The sequence below is a fragment of the Wasmannia auropunctata genome, unplaced genomic scaffold, assembly GCF_000956235.1.
Source record: "Wasmannia auropunctata unplaced genomic scaffold, wasmannia.A_1.0 LD336053.1, whole genome shotgun sequence".
Lineage (NCBI taxonomy): Eukaryota > Metazoa > Arthropoda > Insecta > Hymenoptera > Formicidae > Wasmannia > Wasmannia auropunctata.
This window is the reverse complement of record NW_012026837.1, coordinates 2,346,301-2,371,234: the sequence shown is the minus strand read 5'-3', so window position 1 is coordinate 2,371,234 and position 24,934 is coordinate 2,346,301. Positions and strand designations below refer to the sequence as shown.

At 42.2% G+C, this 24,934-nt stretch overlaps 5 protein-coding genes across 5 annotated transcripts in view; 2 read left to right on the top strand and 3 right to left on the bottom strand.

The window, feature by feature from the left end:
- The window catches only part of LOC105451033, a 14,671-nt gene extending 3,514 nt beyond the window's left edge, over window positions 1-11,157 (bottom strand). The window contains exons 1-3 of the mRNA XM_011691225.1: window positions 10,816-11,157; window positions 1,807-2,130; window positions 183-1,646 (exon numbers count right to left, since the gene is read on the bottom strand). Of these exons, the coding sequence (XP_011689527.1) occupies window positions 183-1,646; window positions 1,807-2,109 (1,767 nt within the window). The 5' untranslated portion in view covers window positions 2,110-2,130; window positions 10,816-11,157. The remainder of the gene's footprint in view (window positions 1-182; window positions 1,647-1,806; window positions 2,131-10,815) is intronic.
- On the top strand, window positions 5,048-6,716 carry LOC105451032. Its single transcript, XM_011691224.1, has one exon. The coding sequence runs from the start codon at window positions 5,471-5,473 to the stop codon at window positions 6,305-6,307; it is 837 nt and encodes a 278-aa protein (XP_011689526.1). The 5' UTR covers window positions 5,048-5,470; the 3' UTR covers window positions 6,308-6,716.
- Window positions 11,158-11,694: 537 nt separating the features above from the next.
- Window positions 11,695-13,234, bottom strand: LOC105451030. Its single transcript, XM_011691222.1, has 4 exons — window positions 12,984-13,234; window positions 12,480-12,628; window positions 11,985-12,154; window positions 11,695-11,900 (listed from the first exon to the last, which is right to left on the bottom strand). The coding sequence occupies exons 1-4, from the start codon at window positions 13,001-13,003 to the stop codon at window positions 11,784-11,786; spliced, it is 456 nt and encodes a 151-aa protein (XP_011689524.1). The 5' UTR covers window positions 13,004-13,234; the 3' UTR covers window positions 11,695-11,783.
- Window positions 13,235-14,044: 810 nt separating this feature from the next.
- LOC105451029 (FGGY carbohydrate kinase domain-containing protein) lies at window positions 14,045-18,775 on the top strand. Its single transcript, XM_011691221.1, has 11 exons — window positions 14,045-14,261; window positions 14,844-15,129; window positions 15,217-15,328; window positions 15,440-15,677; window positions 15,764-15,891; window positions 16,446-16,628; window positions 16,708-16,915; window positions 16,980-17,130; window positions 17,239-17,313; window positions 17,640-17,914; window positions 18,121-18,775. Exons 2-11 carry the CDS (start codon window positions 14,953-14,955, stop codon window positions 18,203-18,205), a joined length of 1,632 nt encoding a protein of 543 aa, XP_011689523.1. The 5' UTR covers window positions 14,045-14,261; window positions 14,844-14,952; the 3' UTR covers window positions 18,206-18,775.
- A 2,191-nt stretch (window positions 18,776-20,966) lies between these two features.
- LOC105451028 (heparan sulfate glucosamine 3-O-sulfotransferase 6-like) lies at window positions 20,967-24,429 on the bottom strand. The gene is made up of 4 exons (XM_011691219.1): window positions 24,364-24,429; window positions 22,807-23,394; window positions 21,831-22,321; window positions 20,967-21,428 (listed from the first exon to the last, which is right to left on the bottom strand). The coding sequence occupies exons 2-4, from the start codon at window positions 23,271-23,273 to the stop codon at window positions 21,304-21,306; spliced, it is 1,083 nt and encodes a 360-aa protein (XP_011689521.1). The 5' UTR covers window positions 23,274-23,394; window positions 24,364-24,429; the 3' UTR covers window positions 20,967-21,303.
- Between the last annotated feature and the right edge of the window lie 505 nt (window positions 24,430-24,934).

The window sequence follows — 24,934 nt, the reverse complement described above, 5'->3', positions numbered from 1 at the left end:
TATAATTATCATTAATTTTTGCATTATTATAATATATTATTTGTTGAATTACCCAAAAGAAATTTCAGATAACGTCTTATTTTCTACAAATTTTACTTTTATATATTGTGCAAGCAATATAAAAAAATCTTTGATATAAATATAATTATCTCATTACAATTTTTGCATTATTATATATATTATTCGTGGAATTTACCCGCGTGTTCCGATTGCGGCGTGCCCAGCATAGCCAGTACCCGCTGCGCGTTCCTGTCGAGCTCCTGACGCGCAAACGCGTGATCGGCCCGTTCCTCTTCCAGAAGACGATTCGCCTCCGCCAACTCGAGCTTCAATCTCTCGTTCTCTTGCCGCAGACCGCCGCTTTCCTCGTTCAAGCGTCTCAAGTTATCCTGCAAGGTCTGCACGTCGTGCCACGCGTCCTCCGTTTGGCAGCCCTCGTGCAGCCTCTCGACGACCTCGGGCCCGGCGACGGCGCTCGGCTGCCCGGACAACGCGTTCGCGATGTCCTGCCCGGTCAAGCCGGTCTGCGCGGCGGTCTCGTGATATATGCGTGTCTTCTCGACGGCTCTTTGTCTGGGATACGGCGGCAAGCTTTTGTGGGCGAAAGACGTATCTCTCCCCGTGATGCTTTTCTTCTCAATGGCTCTGCTGAGACTGACGTCTCGACTTCCGGACCTACTTCTGGCCGTCGTCTTGTCCGTCTTCTCCGCGACCTTCGAGATCGTCAGCTTGTTTCTGTTCCTACGCGGCAAGGTCGCGTACGCGTCGAGCGCCTTGCTCTCTTGGCCGGCGGCTTTACCATCGGCACGTGAGGCGGTACTTTTCGCGCAGAGAGCGCGAGGAGTCGACAGGGACGGTATCTTCACTCTCGTTTCCTCGGACGGCGTGGACGCCGGCGTGCGCGCTCCCCGCGTGCTGGACGCGGTCCTCGACCTCGAGGTCAGGTCATTCCTGACGATTCTCCCGCCACGTTGCGCAAGATCCTTGTTGATCTCCGTGGTCAGCGCGGACGGCAGCGAGTCGGGCAGCACTCTCGTTCGCGTCTTCGCGATCGAGGACGAGGTGGGTGTGGCTACCGAACTGGACATTACGCTGCCGTTGGACCGGCAACCGTACGTCGCCGTACTACGGCTCCCAACAGGCATCTTATTGACATCCGACGCAACGTGCGAGGAGCTCGATTCCCCCCGGGCGCTCGATTTCTCCCTCGACCGCGGCCGATGATCCCTGCTCGCCCCTTGAACCTTGGCCATTATGTTTCTAGGAGTCGCCGTGCGCGACTTGGACCGCGGCGTCGTCGCGCCCAGGCTCGTGCTCGAGCTCGCGCTCGTTGGTTTCGTGCGAGCGCTCTTCTGCGACTCGCTACCGCTCGCGATCTTCTTCTTGGCCGCGTTGGACGCCGTCGCGGTCCTCTTCACGTTCATACGGCTCGTTCGCACAGACACGCTGCCGGCGATGGACGAGCTTTCGCTGCCGCCTTCGCTCGTGCCCTCGCCGCCAGTAGCACCCAGTCGCACGTCGTCTGGCAACGTGGATCCGCATGCATCCTCGTATACTGAGCAACAACTGACGAGGCTAGAATCGCAAGAGGCCTCGTCCAAGCCGCCGCAACTGCTCGTGTAGTCGATGCTATTCCTACTGCGCACCTGCAAAAGAAATATACGATCGTAATAAGTCTCCACTTATAGGTCTGTTCATCATTAGTATAGACATTTTTGGCAGTTTTACGTATTGAGAAATCCGAGTTTTTATTTTAAGAAAATATCTTCTTCACGAATAAGCTTTCGCACTGACAATGAGACTCACTCTTGGAACTTCCGTCGCGCAACCCTCGACACCGCTGTCACTGCCGTCCTTGCTGTCCTTGTTTTCGGCCAGCGACTTGTCGTTCGCCTTGCTGTTCTGCGATTCGGAGATATGGATGACGGTGATGTTGCATTCGCTGTTCATAGTGAGATCCAGATCCTCCCCATTGAGAGGCGAAGCTAGATCCTCTGGCACACCCGAGTCCTGCCGCGCCACGTTCGGCATCGGCGGGGATACCTTCAGACAATTTTCGGGCTCGGGGCACGAGGTCTCCATTATGGCGGTGTTGAGCGAATGACTCATTTCGTTCTTATCATCTTGCCACTAAAAAGTATCGTAAAAAGAACGAATTAATTAAATAAAAATTAAATCTATACATAATATTCTAATTTATATTATGTATGTATATATATATATATATTATACGTATAAAATTGTGTGTGTACACATAAATATATTTTGAGATAAATAGATATATTTTCGAGACTGATAAATCTAATTATAAGAAATTTTTCAGTTAGCATTTTGACTATGGGCTTGCAAAAGCAGACATGAAATAAAGTTTTGTAAAATTATGCAGTAAAATGATACAGTAAATACATTAACTTAATTCTCTGAAATTAGATAGCCAATTTTTGAATACGGAGTTGATCAAAAGCCTTTTAAATCCACGACTAAGAAAAATCACCCAATACGAACAGTAATAAACTGAGGATATAGACAGAAGCAATTAGCTTGCATGGCACCAAGTCGATAAAGCTATTTCGTTTCAAAATCTAATTATGGAATTCCAATCACGGTCATATTGAATTAGTCGAATGGCACACGCCTCATACGAGGGAAATCATTTCCAATAGTCTGGACATGTTTTTCTGATTTCGTGCCGAATCAAGGGGAGCAGCTCAGTGATTCACAATTTAATAGATAAAAATAAAAGCCTAAGTAAAACATTCGATTTTTAATTATTTAATTTTAAACAGAAAGAGAGATAAAGTACTCTTTACAAAAAAAATTTGTTTACTTATATTTTATAATTATATAGACTCGTAAAACTTGTAAATAATTTATAACAAATAAATTCTAATTTATATGTTAAATAAATGACGCTGGAATGTCCGGTTATTTTCTCTCTCTCTCTCTCTCTCTCTTTCGCAAAAGATTAATTAGTTTTTTAAATTAAGGCTGATTATTTGAGCTCTCTCCTATCAGTTTATCTCTGTTTTCTTTTTTTGACGTACTTAGACGTAGCGATAAAGGCCACTATTATGCAGATATGACACCGCGATAACGCTAGAAGGAACGAGGTGATTCCCCCTGGGCGCATATCTATGAGCACAGCTGATACCTCGTAGATTGTTCGCACAGATGTTTCGCCATACCATTATATATTGAGTCACTAAATTACTCCCTCCCGATTACTGAATGACGTAATGCTTTTCACGTGTGAATCGCGATTTGCGAGAAATCGTGTGACCGAGTAACAGTGAGAGCGGCCATAGGAATGTAGTTGATTGAGACCTCCTCGCGAGATAAGACATACGTACGCATGCTGATAAGTATGCTAAATATATATATTGACCATTGGCACAATTAGAATTTTTCGAATACAGAAAACAAGATATTAAAGAAACGGAGACTTCACTTAAGAAAAAGAAGAAGAGTAAGACTTGATCCAAAATTTCTGTCTTAAAGAATTAAGATAGAGGAGATATATTATCTCTTTTCTGGCACGCATATCACGATAAAAATTTGAGAGATGCACATTAAAGACTACAATTTAGAAGTTACCTCTTTGTACTTTGAAAAACTTAGCCTAATAATATTCGCATCAATTTTTAACCAGTCTTTGTTAAAAACTTTTGCTGGGTAAAAGTGCATTCCACATTCGCTCCGAGTACACTTTCTGTTTTAATCTTTGGCGCGCGTATTTTGGCATTTCTCCTTGATTGCATGGTGAAATCTGCAGAACACACACACACACGCGCACACACACGCACGCACACACACACACACATGCTTGTAATCCAGAAAATATTCGTACATCACTCTCTCTTTCTCTCGAGGAATTATAATATTTTAGGAGAAATATTTATTTTTAACTGACATCAGCTGAGATGTGATAAATAATCATCCCAGATGAGATAGATATTATTAAAATATTTCAATTCTTGTATTTTTAAAAGGAATATCGGTATTATATCCTCTAACAATGTTTATATCATTAAAAGATATAATACAGAGACACACAGTCGACATGTAATAAAAAAAAATTTTAAGGACTATAAAATTTACATACACTAGTATGTCGAGTTCTCTCTCTCTCTCTCTCTCTCTCTCTCTCTCTCTCTCTCTCTCTCTCTCTCTCTCTCTGTCTCGACAAAGAGAATTGTAAAAACTAAGCAGGATTGCAAATTAATCCCCAACACTCTTTGAAAGCCTAAGGATGACGTTACGATTATATTAAGAAACGACTGTTGTAAAGCCGTTGTTGTAAGTCTCTTTTCAGACGCTTCGAGTCCGACAAACCGTTTTGTCCTTCGCTTGGCCGTGATGAATAACAGTGAGAGAATTGCGAATTAGAGAGAGAAGAAAAGGTGAAGCAAACAGAGTCGTAACTAGACTGTGGCAAACATGGTCTTCTTCTTAATTCTAAAAATTTTTCGAATTCGTTTTCTTGCTACATTTACGCCGCTTTGCATAAGAGAAGCAGTGTATATATTCATGTAAGATGTACAAGGAAATTGATACATGAAAATAAATAAGAATTGAAAAATTGACAAAAGAGAAATTAGATGTTAAAATTGCATTTTAATAGAATATCAATTTGAAAATAAATTTAATATATACGATGTTGAAAATTCAAGAAATAATTACGATTAATTACGCAATAGTTACGAACTGTTAGTAATTAACTTAATAATGTTTCCAGTATTAATTTTCTCATTCACTTTTAATGAAATTCACTTTTAATTAAACAGGTAACAGGATAAAATTCAAAATTTTATAAAAAATTCTAACTCCTATACATTTATAGAAAAATATTCAAATTATAAAATATATTAAATATATACAAAAAAATAAGAGATATATAAACCATATTATATATAGAGAAAAAAATGTGATCAACGTATCTCAATATAATCTATCTGTGACATATAAATAACAGATTTAGCGATAGCAGTTCGTCACAGGTACTGCAATTTTTAGCTACGACTCTGGTATCAATGAACGCGGAGTTCACCGCTGCGGAAGGTCTCGCGGGAAGTCCCCCGAGAAGCGATGATAACCGGGGCCGATTATGCTCGGTGAAGAACCCGTCGTCACGCGCGCGCGGCCCACCACCGCGCGGAATCGGCCGTACGCATTCGTTATTACGCGGCCACGACGTAGGGACCGGAGTCGTGTCACGCCGCTCGCCGTAACGTAAATAACTCTCTCGCGTGTCTCTCTGCGCGAACCGCGCTTTTTCTTCTCGTGCACTCGCTTCTGAAAAGAAGATACATCCTGTATTTCGCAGCGACGAAAGACAGAAGCACGAAGAAGAGACCCTTCGACAAAGCGCAAAGCAATACCTCATTAGTAATATAGCACATATTGCTTATAAATTTTCCGAGACACGTGGACAACAATTGCGATAATTGTTGTATTTGTCGCGGGACGACGAATGTGCCGAGCGGAATTTTCCCTGTCGACGAAGAGAGGTGACAATAAGTCGCGAGCGCCAATGACGATCTCCCGCATCGACGAGCGGTCGGATCTGACGCGGAAGGAACGGAGGATCAAGAGCGATTCCAGCATGGGGCACTGTAAGCAGCATCCTACCGACGAGGGCGACGTCGACAGCTGTGTCAAGCGACTTCGTGGCGACGGGCTCGTCGTCAGGATGCACTCGAATCACCGTGTCCTGGAGATCACGGGCGACGGCTGCTGGATCGTTCTGTCGAAGAATTCCGGCAGCGTTCACGTCGTCGGTGACGGTTGCAAGCTGCACGTGTATCACAACGTGGGCGATATCAAGTACACCGGCGACGGAGGACAAGTCCTCCTCGGACCGGACTCTTCGAGAGAAAAGGTGAAATTCGTGGGCGACGGCGGGAGGGTGATCCTCGACTCGTGTCCCGAAACGGACCCGAAGAAATCCACGAAGGAACGAAGGAACAAGACAGCTGGTACCTACGCGCGAAGCTTTACGTGTCCGTGTAAGGAAATTATTAATGACGTACCGGAACGCGAGGACGATCACGAAATATCGAATCTGGACAACGTCTTGAACGACATGAAGGAGAGGAGCCTGCAGGGGAAGTACGGGAAGCGCAACGAGGAAACACGGAAATCCTTGCGGCATCCGACCGTTACGACGATCATCACGAAGATCCGAAGCGACGGTCAATGCGTAACGAAACGCTTCGGCGATTCTTCGCTGATCGTTAATTCCCGCGGTCGTCCCGTGACGAAAAGTCGTGTGCCGAGAACTTCGGCCACGAATGTCGGGCTCAAGTGACGTAACCGGAGTTTCTTTGGGTGGTGCTATACCGCAGAAATGTCTCTTCAGAGAGAACCTAACGGACGGCGATCAGCAGCTGGCTGCACATAAATCTGCGGAAAGTTGTTATTTCTCAAATATACGAACTATCAGGAATTATTTTAATTTTACTGAACATTTTGAGGAAGCTTATCGCGACGACGTACGGCGTCATTTCAAAACAGATGGCTCGGAAGTACAAACTACTAATAATTACTTAAGACTTTGTTATCGATTTTATGGTAATACGTTTCTTGCTTTTGTGATATTTTTTATTTATTTATTACCTTAGGAAAATATCTCTACATAACACTACAAAGTTCCCATGTCATTATCGTACAGAAATATGTTCATCTTCTTGTAAAATAAATTATTTAAAAGGAAGTTACTTTTCCTGCTGTTTTCCCTTTAGAATTATGAACATCACACCATTATTAGTACGAAAACTACATTCGATGTAAATATGAAACATAGGACTTTTATAATTTACTTATATAATTTAATTGGTATTATAATATTATATAATTATTATATAATTAATATTATAATACTAATTAAATAAATATTATCAGCATCGTCGTGAACGAAGTCGTTTATGTGCTAAGTTAAGACCATTGCATTGTACTCGCAGTGTATCAGACCGAAACGATCTCAGAGATCCAAGCAACGAGTAAGAAACATGTAATAAATCGACTCACCCAGCGGACATTGACGAGCCTCGGTATTTTACGTACGAAATAAATGTAGGAAATAGCGATGAGAGACTAAACACAGAGTCGATTTATATTTAGACGGGAATAAAGCTAGCAACGGCGTATCTTAAGAGCACCGTGTGATCGATAGATAGGATATCGGTCGTAAACTATTCCTAGCAACCATACCAAGCCCGTAACTGGAAAATTTCTGTACTCCGGAGATATATAAAATTACGACGCATTCAGATCTCGATCGGTGAACGAAGCTTCTTCTCAATCGCGACAGCTGTCCATGAAAAATATGACAAAGTTATATTCGATTATATAATTCAAATTTAATTCCAGTTCTTGACGAAAAAGAAAAAAATCCAAAAGGCGCGAAATCGACCAACTTTTCGAAATAAATCCAACGTTTCGAATGTAGTTTTTTTTTTCAGTATTGCTCGCGTGTGAAATCCAAGTCAGGGAATTAAGAGATCAGTACTTTGTTTCGACGCTCTTAACGTAAACTGCAAGCGACTGGGCGCACTGGATACCGAGGTATTTCAGTAAATGGACGGCGGTCACACACATGGGGCGACTGCCGCGGGGAAGATAATTCTATTTATGAACGACAGTAATCCTTAGCATTCCCCCGAATATCGCGGCGCGAGAGATTAAGTTCCGAGATTTACGAAAACTTCTTTTCTGAGATTCACGCCGTTCGATATTCACCCCAATAAAAGTGCTCATTCGTATATTTCTGGACTCTCTCGCAAGTTTCTCCGAATAAAAGATATTACTTCTTAGCCATAACAGTATAGTCTTTCAAATACAAATATTTAAATTTTACATATCTTAATTGATGCACGAAAAGCTACATTTTTCGTCGGCAGGTACAACGAAAGCAGGAGGAATCAAGGAAATCGACATACTAAGGTAGCCGTAGAATGCAGAAAACGCTAATGTGAGACGATATTCTCGGTAATTGACGTGTGCGACGGTGGTTCGCGTAGCATGTCAAAGAAATCGTCAAAACATCGCCTCGTGAAAGCAAAGAGAAGTGAGAAACATTCCGTTCTCTCTCTTTCTCCTCGCAGGGGACTCTTGAGATTCAAAGAGTCTCGAGATCCAACCCTTTCTTTCTCCTTCTCTTCTCCTTCGGGGTCCATGCCATGTGGATATATTTATCGTCTCTGTTCGCTAAAATCATTCCGCACCGGCTCGCCTATGCGACCGACTCTTATCCAGCGCATTTGCATTTCGCTGCATACTGCATACCGCGACTCGCTTACTTCGAACATTAGTATGTCAAACGTCCGTGTAATGGACTCGCTCTTCCCCTGATGCAGAAATTAAAATAGACTTTAATAAATAATCTCTTTAAAACACTGTCCTACTTTAATTTACTTCCACGACAACGGATTCCGAGAAAGAATGTATATGGGTATAAAATAAAAATTTTCATATATTATACTAAACGAAGAAAGTGTGGAAAGAAGTTCGTCGTAGCGAAAGGACTAAATAAGAAAAAGAGAAAATCTCGGAGAGTTCCTCGCGCGAGAGTCCCAGTTTACACGTAATCGCTATAATAAAAGGAAAAAAGAAGAAAAGCAAAAACACACCAAATTACATTAAATTACATTACTGCATACGTGTCGCGTGAGGCGAGGGGAAAGGGAGACCGTACCGGCGGTAAGAATACGTGAAAGTTTAAGGCCCCACACATACACGCTCGTTAATTGAGCGATCTAATTATCGCACGGGAGATCTTCGACACCGCGTATGGACCCGCGCCAATTAGCGAATTAATAGGCGAGCGGAAGCCCGCGATCGCATTGGCGTAACAGCCATAAAACGCCGCCATGTAGTCTGCCGCGCTTTCCTCCGGATTATTCCGCGCGACCGCGGAGTTTTCTTCGCACGGTCGCGCGAAAGTTAAAAGATACAATTTCATCCTATACGCGTCTGGGACGTGTCTTCTTTGTGTTTTTTTTTTAGCCGCTCATTACTATATAAACGCGAGAGCTCGTGACTCTCTCGTCACGTCGCGCAGACGAGATTTACGGCCGGGGAGCATCCGTGCCGCCGTTGCTTTACGTCAATTAGTCCTTTCCTCCCGTTCCTTCGCGACTCGAGCGATCGCTTTTGCGAACGAATATACACGTCTACGTGCGGAGCTAATAAACTAAGCCGGCGCGGCTTTCTATAGCTAAATTGCTCGTTCCCGCGGCGAGCGATGCATTTGGAAGATAACGAGATCGAGAGCCCATTGTTCGACGATTAATTCCCCGTGACGCAACGGAGAGAGAGAGAGAGGGGTGGAAACTAAAAACGGTTGAACTTTCAGTGTTTTCTTTCGCGTCGAGATGTAGCGACCACATTTGAGGACATTCGGCCGCGCCGGTTGAAACGAATTGTTAGAACGTCGCATGGGAGGAGGACAGTCGAGTTCACAATTTGTAAAGCCCATTCTATAGATACGGACGATTGTTTTTACGTTCCATCCCGCTAATCGGATTGTAGGCGTTCGCTCCACTTTCACTCCTGAAATTTTTATGCAAATCAGAGACGAGAAATGATGAGAAACAATATGTACAGCGACTGCCCGTGATTGTCGGTCAAAGGAAAAAAATAAACGTGGAAAGTAAACAATTATCAGCGGAAAAACACGCGTTTCCTTATTCTAAGAACATTCGTATGTCGTAATAATAACGTTTGCCATCTGTTCTTCGTCATATCTGCGAACTCATGTTTGCGATTCGAGTCGTTATCCTTTAATTATTATCCCCCGTCAGTCTTGCCCCAGGCGGGATAAACACGCGTCTCCGTCTTCTCCTCTCGCGACTCGCACGACACTTATAACGATTCATTTCACCGTATTGTAAACAGAGTGACATAACTATAAACACCGTCTGTTTTTAACTACACCTACGCTCGAAAGTCGAATCAGATCCTCCCCGGTCTTTTTTTTCTTTCGGACGGAAAGCTCATCTCCTTCTCTCCGAGGCGAAAGAAAAAAAAAAGAGGGAAAGCGCAGGGATGCGCATCTGTAAGCAAACATCTGTGAGCAATTTGCTCGGCCACGTACCGATGAAAGAGAAAGTCGGGACCAATTCTGGGATTCGCAAAAACCTTCCGAACAGATTTTTCCGAAAGAAACATTGCCGCGACAATTGTCCTTATTTGAATAACTATCCTTTCTCTGAATGTGTTTATCTCACAGAAGGCAGCACCCTCGAAGCACACCGACGTCTGCCCTCGCCGATATAAACAGCGCCGAGAGATACGAGGGGGGGAAAAAAATGCAGCAGCAAGTATACACAACATGGAGGGAGGCTATTTTCATTTCCCTTTTCTTTTTCGTATTTAAAACCAGGAGTCCTCGGAATATTAAACGTCCGCAGATCGAAGATTGGAATATCAAAGATCGTCTTCTTTTAGACACGTCGACGTGTAATGTCCACCAAAGCTAAAGGAAGGGTCGAATGTCAAGGATCATGTGTAAATATAAAACGGGACACCTAGCTAGTTCACGGTTCTCCACGGGCTGACGGGTGGCGTGTATGTGTATAATTTTGCGTCGTAATTTTTGTCGGACCATCGACTCCGTGAAAAATTCCGCACCCTCCCTCCCCCCCTCCCCTTCCACCCTCGTCGACGGGCTCTTGACGAGATTCCGCCTACGAGGTCTACCACCACCGGGGTAGTCGTAACCTCCGCAGGAGGGTGGATCCGACCATGGCCAGGAGCGAGTCTTTAAACTAAACGGTGATCGATAGGGGAGGGGAAAAAAGGGAAGGAAACGCTTACCTCGAGCCTGCCGGTGTGTACGTGTGCCGGGGCGACGGTTAATCCCGGATGGAGACGGTGCGGTCGGACGACGAGATCCCGGAAGACGCGCGGTCGATACCGCGGGAGGAAGCGAGGGGAGAGGAGGAGGAGGAGTCTCTCTCGTTATCCTTAAAACCGTCCGGCGTAAACGCAGCGACCGCGGGGGGCGAGAGCGTTCCCGCGCGTCGACGTCCAACAGTTCCTCGGGGTGGAGTGTCGTCGCCGTCTCTCTGCTCCGGTTCCTCGTGGATCACGATCAGGGTTGCAGGCACGAGTTCTCCGGGTTCACGGGATACCTTTTGAAACACTTTTGGAGTCGTCTCTCCGCTGCCGCTCCGTGACGATACGAATTCCGAACGAGTGCACACCACGGCGGACTGCGGAGTGTAGACGGCACGGCGGAAGCAGGATAACGGTGGGGCGGGCGAGAGGGGGAGGCACCTCCAGCTGCGGGCAGCGACAACTGGCGGAGAGGTGGCAACGATCCTTGCGCGCGGCTCGATCACGAAAGATATCCTCTGCAGATAACGGCATATCGTGTTGGAAACGCGGGTTTCAGAAAATTCCAAGGGTGCTTTCCATTTAATGATTATGCAAGCCGACACAAGTATAACATTTTATATTTGCCATTCACTACAGATGCTGAGAAGGATAGAATGATGATTTGCGTCCACTTGTGTCACCTAAATGGAAAGCAATCCCCCCCCAAGTCTCTAGAACTTGGAATTAAAATTATAAAAAGAAAAAAAAAGAAAAGGAAGAGAGGACCAATCTATTGACATCGCTCAACTTGTTGCGTCCAGGATATAACTGTAGAAATGTCAGAGTTCGTGACAAAACCAGATATTAATATATACATTTCACGAGTTATTAAAAAATTGCCTCTTTATTTGTAAACTTAAAACAAAAACAATTATATAATTACGATCCGTTATAACGATGACTATTTACTTGAGATCCTTCATGGCGGGCGTCAGAGTCATCAGGAGTGTCTCCATCCGCTTCCTCTCGGCTTCCGTTGGCAATTTCGACCACAATTGCTCCAGCTTCCTCTCCTGATGTTTCTGAAGAGAAAGAGAGAACGCAAAGTAATTTTCTGCCTCAACTGGAGACGCAAGCGGAATATAGACGAGTGTTTGCAGTCTTACTCTGATAAAGAGAAAACATTGTTTCAAGGTCGCTCCTACATACAGGATCCTCGTTTCGACTAGTCGCTCGCCTACGTTGTTTATCAGCGGAATAGCATGCAGTGCGAATTTGTGAGGTCCATGCCTGAGCCTTACTATCGCTATTTTCGTTTGCACGTTGCAATATTTTGCTGCAACAAAACACAAAGTATTAGTATTTAGGCTAAAAAACACACTTTAAAAACAGATATTAATTTATGTAAAAATAATATAATTAGATTTTTGCAAATATATGATAGTTTTATATGTTCAGAGTAAAATAGATTTTAAAATATATTGATTATATATTTTATTTTATATATTATATATTATATTATATATAACAAAAGTAATATATATTTCATATTTATACTTTTTATTGCAACTTTTTATATAAAACTAAATGTATATATACATACATGGAGACTGAATGTTTATCTAAAGAACTATCATATATAATATCCAATACTAAATTACCGTCAAAGCCATCCCTTATCGCCGCGACTCCTACATCACCATATAATTGTTGCACCTTCCGTTTAATCGCGTTAGACACATGCGTATTCTTCCACGTCGCCTGCTTGTCATCCTTCTCACCATGTGGCTTTATCGTGAAAACGATATATCTAAACAGACGTAATAAGCAGGAATGAAGGAAGTCTCGGGTGTGATTACAGCAGAGGAAACCTCTCCGTGGAAACTTCCCATACAGCACACATTATCCGAGGGACGTCCTTTACGTCCTAGGGACATCCTTAGGGCGATGCTGGAAGGTCGGAATTACCGATACATCACAGATATATGAATATCTCTGAATTGATTGAACTGAATAAATTTTTAATTTTTGTTTGTTTTTACTACAAATTTTAATATCGTCCTAAGGACGCCCTTAGGACGTAAAGGACGTCCTCTGGACGTTCCTCGGATAAAGTATGCTGTATAGGTTGAAATACTTGAAATTAATATTTCATTGTAAGTCACCTGTTTTTGAAGCGAACCATGTTTTCAGGTTAGATCCCAGCGGCGACGGTCGCGAACGCAATTCCGCTTGCGATTCAATATTCGCCGGAATTTCTGGATGCTCGACGTCCCGCTGTCGAGGGTGCAACGACGCACGAGCGTTATTCCCTCCGCAGCGGTGAAAATGAACGCGAGGTAAACATGCAAATTGACGCGTTGACGCGCGCCAGCTGATCGCGAGTCTGGCTACACGTGCGGCACGTGCCGCACGTGCGCACGTGCGCCCGCAGGCCTCGGGTACGGCTAGGTCGGTATCACTCTCAAGTCGGCACAGAGTCGAACTTCGATAACTCGAATCTCAAGGGAACAGAAAAACCCTTCGAGTTATAAGGTCTGTTTTTTATAGCTGACTACACTGGTTCAGCTGGCTACACTAATTCGGAGTTTATCTTTCTTTTTCCAGTGTGAAAAGAGAAAGATAAACTGTGTGAACTAGTGCAGCAGTTCAGCTATAAAAAAAAAAAACAGGCCTGTAGGGTTTTCGACTTATCGAAATTCGAGTAAAAGAGGATTAACATACGAAAATTCGACTTACGGAGACTGCGAGAGCTTATAATTTTCCGATTGTATAATGGCTTTTAGAGGAAAAGAGATCAATATTTAACGGCGAATTATTTATTGCCTACATATAATAACTGTTACTCATGATGTGGTTACACATATATACAGCTACAACTTCGAATTGTAAAGGTAGCGAACAATAGAAGTTCGATTTATAGAGGTAAACTTCGATTTATGTAATTTATGTCTGGCTACTTATTAAATTCGAGTTGCAGGGGTAAAATAATATATCTAAATATATCTGACAAATAATTCGAATAATTAAGGGTTTTATTTATTGAGGTATATTTTCCATAGTGGAGCGAAAGGGGATGAATAAATTTTTCTCGTCTTACAGAGGTTTTCGAGGTATGGAGGTTCGAGTTATCGAGTGTTCGACTGCATTAATTAGGCGCACGGCTTGGTACGGCGGCGCGGCGCGGCACGTGCGTACACACGCGTACACGTGCGTGTACGCCGCGGCGGCGAGAACGTGAGAAGCGGTTTTCCCGCACGACGACCGTGCACGGGAAGCACTTTTCACGCCCGTCGCGCGTCTGCGATCATCGGACGCGCGGCCGCGCGCCTCCTCGCCCGGGAGTCACCGGAGTGACATCACGATGTCACGCTTCGCGTCGCCGTGGCATCGTTTAAGGTGACTTTCACCGAGTATGCAAAAAGAGCTTTTTACTCGAACACGTAAGTATAACGTGTGGCGGTGCGGTAAGAGCGGCCGCGTGATCGCGATCGCGAGGTCGAGATAATAATATATTCATGTGGCGGATACATTCGCGTATATAGAGATATTCCCATCACATACAAACTGCCTGTGTTAACTTTAAACAATATCTGATCGTTATGTTGCAATAATTGACGATGCAATAATTTTCGCCCCGCGATAATTCTGCTCCTGGAAAGCGTTCGCCGTTTACTCGTGACGCCTGCGAGTACGCACCATATGTCGACGTGTGTACATTTTGCTAATTGCCGACTATTCACCAGGCGCCGATGATGTGCGGCGAGAACGCGGAGTAAATCATGTTCGATTTGTGCGGCTATATAGCTCACCAGCGGTGGCACATTCGCATATGTGCGCCCCGCTGGATCAAAAGAAGCATTAGCTGATAACACGCTTCTATACACGCTGTGTTTGAAGTTTTTATTTCGCTCCGTATCTCCTTCGCAATTAATGTTATCTCAGGGTCATGTCATCTTAGAATATGTGTCGATGATTAACGCGCGCTGTACGGTTGGCTGTACGGTTCGCTTCCTCCTTCGCAGTCTTCATGCCTAGGCCCCGACGCGGTGTGCGCACTCACAAGTCGCGGACACTCTGCCGGATTGCGCGGGATTGCGGGCGCAATCTGTCCCATCACAGCTGGCGACGGGCATGGACTTCTTCGTGGGCGTGGACGTGGGGACCGGTAGCGCCCGGGCGGCTCTGGTTACCGCGAGCGGGAGGATAAAAAAGGTGGCTACGTGCCCGCTCGAGATATTTCACCCCGCGCCGAACTTCTACGAGCAGTCCTCCGATAACATTTGGAGCGCCGTTTGCCACGTTGTCAAGGTAGAGTGTGAGACGTTTTTTTTTTTTTCTTTACTCGCGGCAGCAAAATGACCTGACCCGAGATTCGATTTCTATTCTGCTTCACAGTCGGTTGTCGCCGAAATCTCCGCGGAGGATGTTAAAGGAATCGGATTCGACGCCACTTGCTCGTTGGTGGCCGTAGACGAGGCAGGTTCACCAATAACAGTTAGCCCTACAGGTATACAGAGAAAAGCCTGGTGGATATTGTATTTCTCGTTCGGGTGTCGAATTCACGCGTATAGCAGTATAGTAATATTACAAAATTGACGTGTATTATAATTGCGTTCAGGACAGGAGAAACAAAATGTCATCCTATGGATGGATCACAGGGCGCACGAGGAGGCTGACTTTATCAACTCTATGGGCCACGATATACTGCAATATGTCGGCGGCAAAGTTTCCCTCGAGATGCAAACGCCGAAGATGCTGTGGCTCAAAAAGAATTTGCCCGCTTCCTGGAACTCTGCCGCGCTACTGTTTGACCTACCAGACTTTTTAACGTGGAAAGCCACTGAATCGGAATCGCGGTATGAATTCTCGATGTCTAAAATCCTTTAATAAATGACAAAGCAATAAGAAGAATCGAATTCTCTTATTTTTTTGCTTGTTTCAGATCGTTGTGTTCGTTAGTGTGTAAGTGGAATTATAGCGCCAATCCCATTGGTAAGAACGGATGGAACGAGGACTTCTTTGAACAGCTCAATTTGCGAGATCTCAAAAAAGATAATTGGAGAAAAATAGGTATATTAAGGAATCACATTCTTAAATTGTAGAATATTCAGAGTTTAACAATATTAATTCGAACTAGACCGCGCGAATAACAAATAAATTTGATTTGTAATGGATTTATAAATTTATATAGAATTTATTAGGCACCAAAATTCAACTGTGCCCGAAAGAAGAGAAGCTTTCAAATTTATTTATTTTTGACTTTTTAAATTTATTTGTTTTCACTCACTCAGTCCCTGCTACTCTTGTCAGAGACTCATTGTGACCTCTCCTCGTATTTCTGCGATATGTGTTATTTACACTTTTACGCAGATATACGGGATCTACCGTTTAACGCTGGTTCCGAACGGCGGCAATTTTTTAAGAAGAGGTTTTCTTAGCAAAGATACTCTAGATATAGTTTGCCTTACGAGAGGCGGCGATCGCTTCCGATTAAGATCAATTTCAGCATTTATTTGTTTAATTCAGAGTTAATTTTGATATAGAACATGATATTTTAAATATGTAAGAGAACTATGATTGAATTCTTATTTTATCTCAATAATAAGACTAACGTTAATGTCAAGGTAACGACGTGAGGGTACCTGGTGATGCGATTGAGCCCGGACTGTCGATGAAAGCTGCGGCAGAATTGGGACTGTTGAAAGGCACACCGGTCGGGACCTCGCTGATCGATGCACACGCCGGTGGTCTCGGCATGATCGGATGTTACGCGTCGGATGTGTCCCCGAATTTCTCCAACCGATTGGGTGCGTATAAGATACACGATATACATATATTGCTCAGCTAAAAAGAAAAAGGAAGTGCAAAGTGTCTTGTAATTTTTAGCTTTGATTTGCGGCACTTCAACCTGTCATATGATAGTGAGCGAGAACAAGATATTCGTGAATGGCGTTTGGGGTCCGTATTACAGCGCGATGGTGCCCGGTTTCTGGCTCAACGAGGGTGGACAGAGTGCCACCGGAAAGCTGCTTGATCACGTCATCGATACGCACCCCGCGACGCCGGGGATCCTGAAGACTTTAGGCGGCAATAAGTGAGTTCATCGAAACGAGAACTGCGAACGAGTGCGAGTATACGAAAGGGCGAATTTGTTTCAGACACATTCAACAATACTTATCCGAGCTGTTGCACGTCATGGCCGAGCAGAAAGGCCTGCAGAATGTATCGTATCTGACGAAGGATATACATGTATGGCCGGATTTCCACGGTAATCGTTCGCCCCTCGCCGATCCAACACTGAAAGGAATGGTATATTGTCACACACATATACTTTTTGTTGAATCTTTTATTGAATTGATTTCATCGATATAAAAAAAGCTGGATATATTTGTATATTATTGTCTATCTGTATTTTAGATATCCGGATTATCCTTATCTGTGGATCAGGAGAATCTAGCGTTACTATACTTGGCTGCGGTGCAGGCACTAACGGTATATTATAAATTAATAGTTTTAACTCATTCAAAGTTGTAATATAAAGAATTTTTCCGGTTTTCTCTTCGTTCATTTGTTTTATCTAAATTAGTAAATAATTTTCATTATTTCACGGTTTTTATGTAAAAATGCATGAAAGAGTTTTTCTTTTGAAAAATTAATATATTTGAAAATTAGATGCTGAAATGATTTTTTTTGTTAGTAAAATCATCTTTTTCGCAATAAGATTTTGAAGACGTTGATTATTACTGTATTAATAGATACGATAATTCGTAATGTAATACATTCACATTTTCTGACTAACGTCATGTATTAATTTACAGTACGGTACGAAGCACATAATCGAAGTCTTGTCGGCGGCCGGCCACAGCATAGAGAGTATACTAGTTTGCGGTGGACTCAGCCAGAATCCGCTGTTCATCCAAATACAAGCCGACGTGTTGGCGTTACCGGTACTCTGCCCCGTGGAGCGAGAATCGGTTTTGGTAGGCGCGGCGATTCTCGGAGCGTGCGCCACGAAAAAATATTCCATTCACGAGACCGTCCAGAGAATGGCGGGATCGGCGAATATAGTGAGACCGACGAGCGAATGTTACAAGTAAGCACAAGATTAATGAGAGCAAGAGGGAGAGGACAGTTCGAAAAATATATTGTATTTCTATTTAGAGTTCCGATGAAATACAAATCAACTTTAAGAAAAGATACATCTACATATTATTGATTATATAGTAGATTCATCATATAGTAAAATATCATTTTGAATATTCATCATATTGCAAAATATCTATTTTCGATTATTTTCAGGTATCACCTTCGAAAATATCGCGTATTCAAGAAAATGATCCAAGATCAACAAGAATACAGGAAATTAATGAGCGAAGAATTGTAGCCTATTCTTCCGTCCCTTAGCCTAAACTAGAGGATTAAGAATAGACTGTTTAGCAAATATTTTTACAATTGGGATTGTAATGACGATAAAGGATTTGCGAATATTTGACAAATATTCGGAAAGAATCTCCGAGGCCTTGAGAGATGGGTTTAATATTATAGGAACTTAAAGATTCGAATTGAGCGTTTTGCAAAGAGATATTCCGCTGGAAAGTGTCAATTATTGCATTTAAAATATCTTTTTCCCCAATAATGTGTAAAAATAATTGAAGATACTTACTGGTGACGTTAATGGCAGTAACAGTTGTATGCGTAGCTTGCGATTTACTTGTACAATCGCCTTACAATGGAAACAAAGATCTAGAGTATTGATATTACTATAGCGCAATATTGATTTAACGTAACAAACGATGCTTTGTGGCGATGAACGTTTCTTGCAGTCGATCATCTTGTGATCTGAAAAAGACATAGTGTCCTTGTTATTGTATATTTTTATATTCATTTTAATTTCGAACCTCTATTTTGTAATGCAAAAGATAGACAAATATATGGGAATTTATATTTTGCCGAAGATATTAATTTATGTACACTAACCATTTATACCCACACAGATTCTCCATGTATCTGCATTACACTTTATATAATATGCACAGAAAAAAGTCTCTACAAATTATATTCTATTAATAAATTTCTCTAAAGAACAACGCAAGTTGTATCTGTGATTTCAAATTAGTATGAAATATCAGTTTCAGAGATTTCAGTGACATAAAGTGACGAAATAACACCAAAGAAAGGAGGTCGGGAATTTGACTTGAGAATCGAGCGGTTTCTACATATAGCGTTTGCGTGCTACTTATAATCAACAGCTACAAAAAGATCCAATCTATTTATATATAGCGTCTACGGGTGAATTGCGATTACTCTTGGACATCTTGCATAACATTTATGTACATATTTTTGCTCTATTTGTCAAACAGCCTGTATTCAAAACATATTTAAAACAACATACGAAATACTTATATTAGTATTGACAGCCTCCTGTGGTACAATTTGAGCAAAAGCACTGTGCTTCACTATTACATCATATATCGTTCTTCGTTCGCACGGATCGTATCGCTAAAAACGTTATCTACTTTCGTTCTTACGTACTAGATAAATACAGCCCTCCAATTCGTCGTCGAATTAAGTATACACTAATTATTACTCTTTCTTACATACAAGATGTATTAACGCACGTCGCGCCTGAACTTACGGAATAATTCGCTAACTTATCCTGTCTTAATTAATTTCTTCGCGTTCGAATTTGTGCTTCATAATTCACTGATCTCGTTAGATTTGTCTTGTAAACGCTGATTTATACAGAGTACATCGTGAAGTGCAGGATATCGACGATAAGCATATTTAACAATTTGCAGAGTTAAAAATAAATCCGTATATAGTACATCTCGTTGAGAAAATTGCCGGCCTCAATTCGTACTAGTTAAATAAATGTCTCCGTTATTTTTATCCCCGTTATCTGATGTTATACCCTGAATAATTAAATCTCTGATTCGTAACTTAATTATGTCAAAGGTCTCCTATCCAGCTATTCCATAAATGCGCACATTTTCGCTAATTGTACTGACTAGATTTTAATACTTAGGAACTAGCGAATTTTTGTATTATTTTTATACTTATCCTTGTCATATACTATACATTACATTAAAGACAAATGCACATTTGGATTGTTAACAAGGGCAAAGAGATTATTGAGCCTATAGTATCAAATACGAAAAGTTTACAGAAATTATATATGCGCGAATTAAATATAAAATATAAATTTTTATAACAGAAAACTTCACAGATATAATAGAAATTTATAAATTCTTTTTTCTTGCATAAAAAAAGCGCGATCAAATGTATGTAATGTTATACGCCAGTATAGAAACGAATTAAACTTGCATTGCGAAATAAAAAAGTTTGTTATTGATTGAGTGTGGCGCGATAATGCAAAGGAAAAGAACTATTTCAAAACTTTTTGAAATACAATTTTTTACAATGGCCAGCGTAAAAATTAAATTCTTGTCCGGAAATAATTTTTTAATCGCTTCGCCCTTTCGTTGCATAATTGTTACAATAACCGCGTTCGCGGTTACATTTTGCACGAATTTACCAAAAGTACAAAAAGATACATTAACATTGCACTATTGTGTCCATCTACAGGATAAAAAATGAAAAGTTAAAAGTGAGTAACGGAAGAAATCGATAAATGTTCTAGTATTGGTATTCGATTCAACTAATTACCGCGTATTAATCTAATATTACTTTATTCAACAGAAATAAAACTAATTATGTGTTGACTTGAAAAACTATAGCTCCCTTCATTTACACATTATTTTGTATGATTTATATATATATATATATATATATATATATATAGGTATATATATATATGTATATGTATATTGATATAGATTTTATATTTGTTTCATTGCATATAGAAGTATCATGTATATAGAAGTATCTTCGATATGATTCTCAGATATAATTTCATATATATTATTGTAGCTTTATTATAATTATAGGATGAGTATATAGATATGTCGCGGTTTCTTTTCGTAAAGATTTCCGGACGGCAACTGTACGCTCATTTTATGAGATATCGTTTCTTTCTGTTAGTGCTTGACCGTGGCAAATCTAATATTTACTAAACTACACGAATCTACATAATCTAACTATGTTACAAATAACAAACAGAGAAAACAACGATTTCTATATTATATACGGAGTTCTTATAGATTATTTAATGCTACATAAAATTAATACAAGTTAGAAAAGATATTTGTGTTCTTTTACAAATTAATTTTGAAAGACTAAAGTATGATGAAATTGATATGACTACATCATCGGAAGCAAGATTTGGAAAAGTCTCGTTTAAACGCTGTTACGGACTAACGGCGCGTTCTGACTGTAATATATGGATATGTGTTTCCTATATCGGATTACAGATATTCAGGCGTAATGTATATCGTAACAAGTACTTGATACACGACGAGAATTGACTCCGTTCCGTTCTCCTGCTTACGATATGTACTGTATTGCGATACGCAATTGTGGATTTTAGTACCAGCCGAAATCCATACCCGCCAATTGATAAAATCGCTGATTGAACGGCCGATAAAAATCCCGAAGACGCTGAATCGCCATGGGATCGATATAGGGATGACTGCGACCCTTGTTCTTTCCTGAAAGACGACGAACGATCAATTAATAATCGAACGTTATACATGCCTACGTTATTCTGCGTGAACAAATAACGCAAACAAGAGATAGTAATATTTCATAAAAAATTTCTAGTGATTTTTGAGCGAAGAAAAATTGTATTGTTAATAATTAATAAGAAAAACCGATAGCTTTCTTTCTGAAGAAGTATCGACTATTAATTATACCATTTAAAATACGAAAAAACAATTTCTTTAAAATGTATTCTGCCGTATTCTGTTTATCATTTCGGCAAAAACGGATTTTTAATAACAAATAATTGTCGCGGCTCATGCACTCTGCTTCCCGAGGAGTTCATCTTTCACTATCCGCGCGACTCTATTCGAGACGACCGACGAGATCCTCGATTATCCTATGTCCTATACCGAGACAGTGCGGCGTCGCGCGATCCTCCGATTTGAGCAAGCAGGGGAAGCCCTTGGTGGCGTTGAAGTAGAAGTGCTTCTCGCATATCACCCGCTTCAGGCCGAGGAAGTCCTGCACGCGGGTGACCTCCGTCACCGGGTCGGCGATCAGACGTTCGCCGGAGACGAATAAGAACTGCGACAGCGGGAAGTATTGCAGCCAGCGCTCCAGGTGCCGCACGTAGACCCCGATCCTCAGCGGCATCCACGAGGTGTCCACGATCCGCGACCCGTTCAGGAAGGCCAGGTCCTCGAAGCGCGGCATCTTGCGACGCTTGCTCTTCACCTGCGTGTAATCGGAGATCGCCCGGGTCACGGGATCCCTCACCACGACGATCAACTTCATCCCCGAGTTCATGTGCTTCACCCTCTTCGGCACCTCGCTCGTCACAAAATACGACGGCGTCTTCTCCATGGTGATCTGACCGATCAGAGTCGGCGGCATTCTACGCCTGATTATTGAGAATTTTTAGAAACATATTTAAAACTGTTAGAGAAATTATTAAAAATATTCGTGACATCATTAAAAATATTCTTATAGAAAGTGTCTCCGATGAAAGAAGACAATCGATGAGAAGGGAATATTTCGTGCAGAAGAGCAAATAAAAAGTTTTTCGAAGAGACTAGTTTTGCAGGATTTAAAATTATGTCTTGTATATAAATTTAACGTTATATATTAAAAATTAAATCATTTAATTCATTATTTATAAAATTTATATAAAGATTTAACGTTTATTTTTACGTTTATTTCAGCCAATAAGTAAAGCCATCTTTCTCTCTACTGCTTGAAGAAATTATTACTTGTTTGTAAAAGATGTTAGCGGGAACACAGGATCGATTCGAACTTATCTCTCGGAATATCTCGATTACTCGGTAATCTCGTAGTCTTAAGTGGATTAGTGCTGCATCGTAACTTTAATCGACTTGTCGCACGCACCTGTACCAACGAAATCCTTTAACGTAATGATGATCGAAGAAATGAACCTCGGAGCCGGCGGCGCGAATCGCGGGGTGCAATCTCAGGAATTCTAAGAGAGCTCTCGTCCCGCCTTTCTTCACGCCGATTATCAGGGCAGTCGGTAATTGCCGGCTCGGTACCAGGCTCTGCTGCTTGAGCGTCTGATATACACCACCCTCGAGCGTACCGCTCGTGTTCCGGGGTGAGAGCGACTGCGATCTCTTCGGGTCCGTCCGGCCGTCCGGTGGCGATGCCTCCTCGATCCTCGATCCTCGATCGGGGCTTTGGTGCAAGACGTTCCGCGCGGAGAGCCGCGCTCTCTGCAGCGTGATCCCCTGCGATATGTCGGCCAGCATGTGCGAGTGATCGACGAAGAGCATCCACAGGTAGATGACCAACGCGCACACGAGGATCACGAGCTTCCAGGAGCCCTTGCGCAATTCCATCTTCGCGGATTTTTACGAGTCGTCGTATTTCGTCGGCTTCCTGGATGCCATTATATCGCCGTGCTGTCCGCCGTCTCCTTCATCGACGCCGATTCGCCGGCACCGATATCCTTCGCGACGTCTGAAAGATAATTTCGATATCCTCGATCTGTATGCGCTACGTGTACGTGCTACGAGATCGGACGGGAATAATCTACGCTCGTGAATTATGCGCGGAAATGCAACTGGTGTATCCGACAGCGGGTGAAAAATCGAATACCACAGTATCCACGTCGTCCGAAGGACCGGGTGTACCAGTCTCTCTGTATTTTTAAATTCTGATATAAACGAAACCGGAAGTTACTGTAAAGAGAGAAGATAATAGATAAGACAACCGTGAATTTAAATCAAGCAAAAATTTAGTGTATAATTTTGTTTTTCAATTACGCAATTGGAAAACGATGAAGAAAAAAATCTCCCATGTCTGGAAAATTAAATCATGTGTATATATTTCTTTACATGTTATAGAATTAAAATAAAAATATGATTTTGCGAAGAAAACTATAATAAAAAGATACACAGAGTAAAATTTAGAAAACATATTCCTATATTTTTCAAATGTTTTGAAATGTTCATCAAGCACGAAAGCACAGCCGCGCTTTAGAGATCCGGACAAAAATGCATTTCTCAAAAAATTGCATAATCTCAGCATGTAAAAGCTTTGAAGTATGAATACATAATACATAATATGGATTTGCTTCATTTCTCGTGGCTGAAATACACACCTTCCATTTCCATAAAACGCAGAGTAGTTTCGCGTAAAGTCACTTTTGCTCTCATATATATTTCTTTGTTCGGAGGCAAAAAATAAAAAATAAAATGCGAAACGGATTCGTGTTCAGTTTGCTTAACTTGAAAATATAATAAATTATGGAAAGCAGAAAATATTTTTTTGAGTATAAAAAAAGAAATGACGTTTACCACTCACTCCCGGGAATTTCCAAAAACGTTCTAGACGTCCCGGGAAATGTCCGGATCGGAGGGTCCGGTAGCTCCGTCGGACAAACGGATTGAATGAATCCGGAGAAGTTTACGGGATTGCTGCACTTACCCCGGAGTAGCGTGCCGCCGGTCGGAGACACGTTCACTTTCACCCCGTGCGCGTCCGTCATCGGCCAACGTGCGACTGGCGCAGCCGGCGGAGGGTTGCGGATGCGGACACACGGTCTCGCGCGCGGAAAGTGCACATTTAGCGCGTTATCAAACGGCCAGGGGCAGACCCGTAACTGGTCCGCGGTCCCCGGTTTCCTCGCCGGCGCCACTTCTGTCGTCATGCGTGTTACAATCGACGGGAGGTCGCGGACGCGTCGTCCGTACGCGAGGTATCGCCCTTATTTCGCGAGACAAAGGGATGCTGAGGAAGGCTGTTTGACGCTATACGAATCAACTGTATTAGCTCGGTCGCAGTAGTCAATTACGTTCTCCGCGCTGACTTTCCCCGAAACTCGCCAGCGACAAAAAAAAAATTATTCTTGGCTCCTCCTTTCATTTCTAAAAATTATATTAATCCGAGAATTTTTTTTAGCTATCCCTGCTGAAGCGACCGCGCAGGAAAATAATTTCGCTGTAGGCGCCGCGATCCACGGCTACGGTTCTGACGACGGTGTTCGTAACAATCGATA

Coding starts and splice junctions, on each gene's coding strand:
- LOC105451032 (XM_011691224.1), top strand. CDS start 5,471: ATGTGCCGAGCGGAATTTTCCCTGTCGACGAAGAGAGGTGACAATAAG.
- LOC105451030 (XM_011691222.1), bottom strand. CDS start 13,003: ATGGTTCGCTTCAAAAACAG. Junction 12,629..12,983: donor ATGGTTCGCTTCAAAAACAG/GTGACTTACAAT, acceptor ACGTCTGTTTAG/ATATATCGTTTTCACGATAA. Junction 12,155..12,479: donor GATAAGGGATGGCTTTGACG/GTAATTTAGTAT, acceptor GTTTTGTTGCAG/CAAAATATTGCAACGTGCAA.
- LOC105451029 (XM_011691221.1), top strand. CDS start 14,953: ATGGACTTCTTCGTGGGCGTGGACGTGGGGACCGGTAGCGCCCGGGCG. Junction 15,130..15,216: donor CCGTTTGCCACGTTGTCAAG/GTAGAGTGTGAG, acceptor TCTGCTTCACAG/TCGGTTGTCGCCGAAATCTC. Junction 16,916..16,979: donor AAGACTTTAGGCGGCAATAA/GTGAGTTCATCG, acceptor AATTTGTTTCAG/ACACATTCAACAATACTTAT.
- LOC105451028 (XM_011691219.1), bottom strand. CDS start 23,273: ATGGAATTGCGCAAGGGCTCCTGGAAGCTCGTGATCCTCGTGTGCGCG. Junction 22,322..22,806: donor AAAGGATTTCGTTGGTACAG/GTGCGTGCGACA, acceptor CTCAATAATCAG/GCGTAGAATGCCGCCGACTC. Junction 21,429..21,830: donor CGCGACGCCGCACTGTCTCG/GTATAGGACATA, acceptor GTCGTCTTTCAG/GAAAGAACAAGGGTCGCAGT.